Source organism: Nilaparvata lugens, chromosome Y, assembly GCF_014356525.2.
Source record: "Nilaparvata lugens isolate BPH chromosome Y, ASM1435652v1, whole genome shotgun sequence".
NCBI classification, from domain to species: Eukaryota; Metazoa; Arthropoda; class Insecta; order Hemiptera; family Delphacidae; genus Nilaparvata; species Nilaparvata lugens.
In genome coordinates this window covers 7394508-7403169 of record NC_052519.1, presented here as the reverse complement: position 1 = coordinate 7403169, position 8662 = coordinate 7394508, and the positions used below count along the sequence as shown (strand labels likewise).

The following is an 8662-nucleotide window of genomic DNA, read 5'->3' as shown; positions in this document are numbered from 1 at the left end:
ATATAGTATTATGTAGTATGTATTAATATATAATCTTTACCTAATCTATTCTATAGATTTATTATTATGACTATTTATTTCCAATAAATAGAGAATTTTCCTTGTAGTCAGAGCTATGGGTGTGTACCATCAACAGCAGCATACTGCCCCCACCACCGTGCGCTGGCTTGCTTGAGCCCCAGCCTGAGCCCCGGCCTGAGCCCCGGCCTGAGCCCTGGCCTGAGCCCCGGCCTGAGCCCCAGCACATGCCCCGGTACATGCCCCGGCCCATTGCTTGAGCCCCGGCTGAGCCCCGGCACATGCCCCGGCACATGCCCCGGCACAAGCCCCAGCACAAGCCCCGGCCCAAGCATATGCACTGCATCCCTTATTTTTCAAAATAAATAGAGAATTGTAGTCGAATTTTCCTTGTTGATAAACAAGGCATAGCAACCTAATTTCTTACCTATATGAGGAAGTAGGATAATCAATAATAACGAATGGTTCATTACACATAGTATTTATTGACAAACATATAATCAATCTTCAGTATTGAACAGAATATACAGCTGAAGAAGTCTTTCTCCTCGGCTATAATCATTGTTGGTGACATAACGCTCAACTGATGGCTTATTCCTTTCACGAACAATGCATGGATGTCCATCAACTTCGTCCTATCCCCCAGTAGATGGCAGTGGCACAGGTATGCGTACAGCTTTGTAGATGCTAATCTCAAAAGCCGAATCACCAGATGTTCCATCCTCCAGCCTGAATCGTTTCACATGTCCTGCACTATCAATTTTTGTAAATCCTGCAAATTTAATCTCCTTTTGACCCAGTCCCAGCAGACACATAGATTGATGTCCGCATATAAAATCACACTTGTAGTATTGGTCCTGATTGAGAACACTCAACACAATCTTCACATCCTTATATCTCCAGTTGGGTACCTTCTCAAGATTAACAATAGCAACCATTCTACCCTTATCCAACTTGAAGAAAGATTTAAGCAGTATGCAAGTGTCATCAAACATGACAGTGAATTTCATTGCAAGTCCTGGTGGGCAATGACGCATTGCCCTCTTGTTGATATTATCCTTGATACTCTCCATAGTTTGCGTGAAAACTTTCAACAGGAAACATTTCACATCGGTGGAGGTCACATGAGTATTTCTCAATGGGTTGTGAAGATCATTGCATACATAGAAAACGTTGCTATCCTTGACTACATCAACAACAGCCTGCTGCTTCTGCCTGAGTCGTGTGCATGCACAACTATGAGATTCACGATCTGCACAAAACTCTAAATGACCACTCTCCTTGAAAAAGTCACTCAATGTCATTATACCGTGATAATTCAGTTCAGCTTCAAGCTCACTCACTTCATTAAGCAGATAACGTTCACGTTCACTGTCTGACAACATTGTAAGACTGAGTGCATTTTGTTGTCAGCATCATTTTTTTATACTCTGCTTGCTGAGTGGTGGGGGTAACCCATTTCCTGTTTCAACTGGTCTGTATGACGTCATATGATTGCACAATATTGTACAAGTGAACAGTCAACTAACAATTGACAGTTGACAGTTGACAATTGACGGTTGACAGTTGACAGTTGATTGACAGTTAACAATTGATAGTTGACAGTTGATTGACAGTTGACTAATTTTTAACAGGTCTGTGTGATGCAAACTAACTTAACACTATATAGTGGCGGCTCATGCAAATACTAATGGGGGGTTCACATTTAACATGAGCAACAAGATCTAGATCTTTAATAATTTGTTAAACCCCATGTTTCAAGTGAATTTTGTTCGTTTCACGTAGTAGAATGTAATTTTTTATTCCTAGAAGAGTACTAGGCCTATCATATTATTACGTAGGTAACAAAATATTCTAATGGGTTGTATTATATTAAGTACCTATATAATAATTTGGATTTTCGTTTAATAATAATAAGTATTCAGATATACTCAGGATTCTCAACCTAGAAGATGTACTCCCATACTCCCATTGAATAATTCATGTACAAATCATAAATTATACAGAAAACAGCAATAATTTTTCCTCGATGTAAGATAATTTCCAATCAAAGAAATAAGGATTAACATGCTTTTAGAGACTTTGTTAACACTCACCCCACCCTCCTTCTAGTTGGCATTTACAGAGCATTTTTTGAAAATAAAATCCATCCTCCTCTCTTTCCTTGCTGCGAAAACATTGATCACCTTCTCATTGAAGTTAATGATATTTGCTATCATTTCCTTCTCAATAGTCAGCATTGCTAATGCTGATAGCCTGTCCTGGTTCATTGTGGAGCGCAAAAACGTCTTGATTTGTTTTAGTGTAGAAAAACACCTCTCAGCTTCAGCTGTTGTCATTGGGATGGTTGAAATTATCAACAAAATTTTATACGTTTCGGAAAATGATGAAGTTAAGTTATTTTCAATGAAAAATTGTAGCAAACTGATAGCAAGCAAGGTATCTGGGAAATCCTTATTGAAATGTTCAAATTTTTGTGAGTCCAATAAACAGATTGCTGAATAGAATGTTGTGAATGAGAACCGGGTTTTGATTTGAGTGGTGATGATGTCACAGGTTTCCTTGGCAGCCACTGTTCTACTGAGGTAGGTGTCCTCTTCGCGCCTTGAACGTTTGGGCACACTTCCTGCACAGTCTGCTACCATCTCCATCAAATCATTCATTTTAGTTCTTCCCTCTTCAACAGCTTTGATAAAATGTTCAACATTTGATTTGATTTTCATAGCATCTGTCTTAACTGTTTGCAGCTGATTATATAAAATGTCAACATGAGGCATTAGCCTGTGAAAAACCGAGAGCCAAAAAATGAATCTATTATCTTTGAGAAGACGAGCAATAGCACCTGCTTTCATAATACTAGAAGGTTGTTTTGATGTGGATTGTATCTCCTCCATACACTCAATTAGCTCTTCTCTATATTCAAAAACTGTATTCACAGTTCTACTTTTGAAATTCCACCTTGTTGCTGACGCCCTAGGTACACGTTTGCCGACTACTCTGTCTAAAACATCTATTCTTTGAGGAGAATTTGAAAGAAAAATTAGTAATATCACTCAAATCTGAGAAAAAAATTCTTACATCTTGATTTTGACTCGCTGCTTGTGCTACAATTGAATTGAGTTTATGTGCATAGCAATGCACAAAAAAAGCATGCCTATAGGTTTGTTGCACAATTGTCTGCACACCAGCATGTTGTCCACTCATCACATTCGCACCATCATAACTTTGAGAAATGAGTTTTTCTGGAATTGTTATGACAGTATCCAAACTTGAAAAAATACATTTTGCAATCGATTGTGAATCATGACCCACAGGATTATCGAACTTCCAAAATCTCTCTACTGGTTGACCATTTGATGAAATATACCGAAAAACTAAAACTAACTGAAATGCAGACGAAATGTCAGTTGTCTCATCTGCTATTAGAGAACATATTGAGCATTTTTAATCTCCTGTTTGATATTTTCTTGGCACACAGAAAGCATGCAGTCCAGCAATTCATTCTGAATGTCTTTGGAGGTGCCTTTGAAAACTGTAGCACTATTTAAATGTTCTTTCAAAGCCGAATCAAGCTCTGCAGTAAAATTCACAAGGCCTTTGAAAATTCCTGGATTTAAAGCATTGTCGTCCTCTCAATGACCCCTAAGAGCTGACTCAAATGCACCACAAAATTTAATGCAGTCTATAAGTTTGGAAAGCACATACCTATTTTTGGTGACTTGCTCATTATGTTTTCTGATGCTCAAACGATAAGCACTATCAAGCTGTTTATGAACATCAATTTTACCAAGTAAATTGAAATCCAATGAAGCACTTATATGCGCATGTGAGTTTTCATGCTTTTTAATTTTTTGAGTCAAATGAGCTAAATCACACACACCGTTCTTAATCCATGCTGGATCGCCTTTTTCGCGAGCAAACAACAAGCACAGAAAACAATAAAGTTTGTTAGTTTCTTCACAACCACACAGCCAAGATTTCTTTCCATAGTGTTGGTCTTTGAAATCTCTCTTGTATGTCCTGGATTTCGATGTAGAAGTCTGATGTATATTAATTGTCGGTGTAGGCCTACCACTTCCCCCAATCGATATTTTTTCCTCGATTGATAAATTAGAGAACACTATCTCTCTTAAATAGCTAACTGAAACCTTTCTTGAACCCTCCATTCTCACTTTTCAAAACACAAGAGAGAAGAAACAAGAATTAACCTCAAAATCGACAACACATGTAGCGCGAACGCAAAACTGCAAACAGTAAACAAAGTAGTAGCCAGTGCCAGCTAGAACAGTTCATAAGTGAAACGGCTCTAGAAGGCAATGGCGCCAATGCAAAGCACACTATCACAGCTATGAGCTGCTTGGAAAGCAGCTCACCGTAAAGCTAATGTAAATAGTCTCCCACCCCCCACGGGGAGGGAATTGAACTCGCCCAGCTACCATTTGAACCCATACTAACGCTTGGAGCAGTGATCCTGCTTGCTGTAGCGCGTAATTCAAAAGGTTATCTCAATACCTTGCTTGGTGCGCTCCTTATTGTTTTAATATTACAAGAAATTTGAGTATTACTATTACTTCAATCAATTTTCTATTAATTGAACTTTAATTTATTGTAGCAATTTCATAGGGGGTTCACGTGCTCTTGTGCTCTCATGGACACGCCGCCACTGACACTATATGAGTGGGGATAGTAATTGATGAAGCATAGAATTGATTGCAATACTGGTATTTTTATTAACGCAAATGAACATTTACTGTATTGAAAAAACTACGACAAAATGATCTATCTTCAAACAAAGTTCTCTTAATCCAGTCATGTAGAACATGAACAATTTTCAATGAACAAAAAAGCTGTTGTATATCAGAAGATCCTCCATTGTTGACTGGCAAATCTGAAAGTGTTAGATTTGACAACTTTATCTGCACAATCTCGATAAAGTTGAGTAGGTGATGTTCCGGGCAGTAGACTCCACCATCCATCTTCTTCATCAGTAGCTCCAAATTGGGTGTCTCAGGATATAAGTATGGCGATGATAGGTCCATGTACTCCACATTGTTCAGTTGCAGCAGCGAATCCAACAGAGTAATCTGCTCATATCCATAGACAAAGATCTTTATTGGACATTGATTGTTCTGAACCAACCACCTTCCAACTGTTCCGCATACAATATCCCTCAATGCTGAATGGGGAGGATGTGTTTGTCCTGCTCTACCATAGTCTGCCCACCGTAGTCCATTTTTAGCTTGATGTATACAGTTGCTGTTGATGAGCTCACTAGTCTTGAGTAGAGCATCAGAGTAGGGAGGTTTAAAAAAGTGGTGATGAGTTGTCACATGATGCTCATCATCCTGCTCCAGGATTGTCATCTCCTTCACAATAAACTTGTTGTCCAATCCTTCAAAGCCTTGAAAGTCCATCAGGTACAGTGGTAGTGGTCCAAAAATGTCACCAGCTCTACTTGGCAAGGGTGATGGCCAGTCATCCTCTGCTGTAGTGTAGCCTTCATCAAGTCCAGTTGTACTTGTAGAAGCATCCCGCATCAGTGGTCGTCCGCCAATAACACATCCCACAACATCCTCCCCTTCACTTGATGAAGAAGAAGAAGACATTTCCCCTTCGACTATAACGTTTTGGTACTTCAGCAGCTTCGACATGACTGTTCAGTGTCTTGATCAGAACTGAGCAGCTCAGTGCTCAGCCACTGTATTTATGCTGACAGCACAAGGCCTGACATTGGTCGATATTCTTTAATCACTTTATGAATCATCAGGCAGTAGGCGGATGTATTTGCTGGAATGTTGGCAGTTTCTTCAAACTCAATTCTCACATCAATACTCCCAGTTTTGTGTGACTCATTTTGGCAGGAACAATCATATGCATACAGCATGATGTTATTATTGCTTATAGCTCCTTTTTCAAATAGCGGATTGCATGCACAAGCATCATTGTGGTTGTAGACTCCATTGAAAGCTGCATACATGTTGTAAACAAGATTGTCATCGCCCTGAATGCTTTCATAGGGGTAGTATTTGTTGTTCAAAAACACCCGAATATCCTCCATACCACACTTGTCAAATTTTGAACTGTTTGATGCTGCTACACCTCGTCTTGCAGTTTGCAGCCCAACTATAATGTAATGAGGCTTCTCATGCTGAGCTGTTGACTTGACAGTCCATATATGCTTTGTTGCTTGTGGCAGGGTCAGATATGTGTACAACTCCCAATGGCGAAATGGTATATTGATTGCTGTGTCATTCTGCACAATCTGTAGCAGACGCATTCTCACATCATCAGCCACCTCTACATAGGGCATTCTCCACAAAAGCTTTGTAATTACAACATTAGCAGCAGCCACATTCACACAGTCCAAAAAGGTTGCACTGACTCTCAGCACCAACTCCTGTTTCACATTGAGTAAAATTTGTCCATAGTCCTCAGCAAAGCCCAGTAGGTATCTCAGGGGTACATCCATTACAGTTGTGTTGGCGCCATTAGCAGCAAAATCAGCAAATCCATCATCTGAGCTAAACTTGTAGCCGGCTCCTTCCATTTTGCACTTTTCATCTCGGTCAAATGTCATTGCATTCTTCATTAGACTGGTAACTCCTGGATTGCGTATACCATCCACTTCAACTCCATTGATTTCATAGCGTATCTCTGAAAACAGGTTGGCAAAGAATCCAGACACACATGGTGTTCCAGCCACAGCAGCATTGTCAGCTCCACGTACAGTATACTCTAGATGTAGATAGCTCTCTGAAGGTAGTGTGTAGACATCTTGTTGCTGGATTGGTATCCTCACTTCATCGTTGGCATTGAAGCTTGCAGTATAGGGGGCATGAGAATGGTACTCAATACCTGTGATACTGTCATCTGAGGAAGGTCCTCGTTGTGTCACATCCAAAACTCCCATTTCTTCTATTGTCTAAATTGACAGCCTCGTTCCTTCAAATACTCAATGCTCCTTGATGTTAATCTCACCGAGGTTGAATGCTGAATGAATCTTTGTTTCCTTTTATCTTCTTTTATAGGTGAAAGAGGATGATGATGGAGAGAAGAAGGAGGAGGATGGACTGCAGCCTCCATATTCAATCCTTGATTCCACTTTTCAAATAACAACACCATTTCACTTGCATTGTCTTAGATGCAGAGCTATATAATTAATCTCCTCTCCTCTATTATTTATCAGACGTCCGTTCTCGTCAACTACCTGCAGTGTAATGCTACCAATCTGCTTGACGTCTACAGGTAAATAGATTACATTCTGCACAGTCACCATCATTTTATACCCAGGATCAACATTAGGGTAAAACTCATAGATCACGTGATCTTTAATTCCATTGGAGTAGGATCCAGTAACAATGTTACATGTGACGCGTATCACATTAGGTCTACTGATTTGTACAGTAGTATCACTCCTAGTAGATATGTTGGCCTCTATTGTTTGAGTATTAGTAAATCCCAACAGCTTTCCTATTGAATTTGATGGACTGAAATCCAGCTTAGCAGTGCTCAAAACTAAACACTTCAAGGTTGATGGATCTATAGTTGCCTGGAATTCAATATCATGCACCAACAGCCTTTGTGCAAGCAAGTCAGCAATTGTGGTAAATTCAAAACTACCTGTTGGTAATGATACATAATGTATAACCAAATCTTTACTGGTAGTAGTAGTAGTAGTAGTAGCCCTTGTACGCCTTTTGCCAATAACCTCCTCATCTTCATCCTCATCAGATTCCCCAGGTTTATGTTTAGAGATCACACTATTCCAGTAGCTATGAAACTTTGATTTTGCCATACTCTGAAGCTCGTCATGTGTTATCTCTGCACTAGTATCACCCTTCTTAGGAGTTCTATTACTTGCATAAAAATGTAGTACATTGTAAAACCTTCCTCAATATTTGGTATTGAGTTACAACTTGTAAAGCCAGTTAATCCAATTTCCCAGTCACCACTGCTCATATCAAGTGGTGGAAAATAATTGGTCTCCAGAACTGACGTTTTACCTCCAAAATAGAGCATCATGATGCTGCCTGCTCAATATACATTTATACAATGACTATCAATTTCCCTTCATCAGCCTTATATACTAAGAGTAAAGGGTAAAAGAAATATAGATGGACAGATTGTGGTATTAATCAATTTTAATTATTATCAATCAAGAACTCCAAACACAAATGTCCACAGATATGTGAGTATAGATCCTCCTGCTTCTGCTCATAGTTATACTCGATCCTTGATGCTGGCTCCAGTCCTCGCTGCATGTAGTCAATAAACTCCTGTGGTGGTCTCAGGTTGCTGAATCCATCAAAGTATTCAGTGACATTATCCTTTTTCACATAGCACACCCAATGTGTGCCTGCTCCACTGCTGGTATCCAGGTTGATGATACCACACTCTTGTCTCAAGGGTCCATCCAATGGTAGGACATCCCGCATAAACACTCCTCGAGAGTGTTTCAGCTTCAGACGACACACATACTTGTAGAGGTCTGCATCGGTGAGTGCTCGGTCAGGCAGAGCAATCATCATCTTCTGCATTGGCAATGGTGGCATGCCCCATTTCCCATTCCCTGTTGACGTCTCAGATAAAGACCTTTACCTTTCTTGGACAATGTCTGCTGACGTCTCAGATAAAGTCCTTTACC

The 8662-nt window shown here is 39.8% G+C and overlaps 1 protein-coding gene across 1 annotated transcript; it reads right to left on the bottom strand.

The window, feature by feature from the left end:
- Positions 1-5722: 5722 nt before the first annotated feature.
- Positions 5723-6928, bottom strand: LOC120355128. The gene has a single exon (XM_039443449.1). It carries the CDS (start codon positions 6926-6928, stop codon positions 5723-5725), a length of 1206 nt encoding a protein of 401 aa, XP_039299383.1.
- Between the last annotated feature and the right edge of the window lie 1734 nt (positions 6929-8662).

What these genes read in the sequence shown, in the direction of transcription:
- LOC120355128 (XM_039443449.1), bottom strand. Translation starts at nt 6,928, where the DNA reads ATGGGAGTTTTGGATGTGACACAACGAGGACCTTCCTCAGATGACAGT.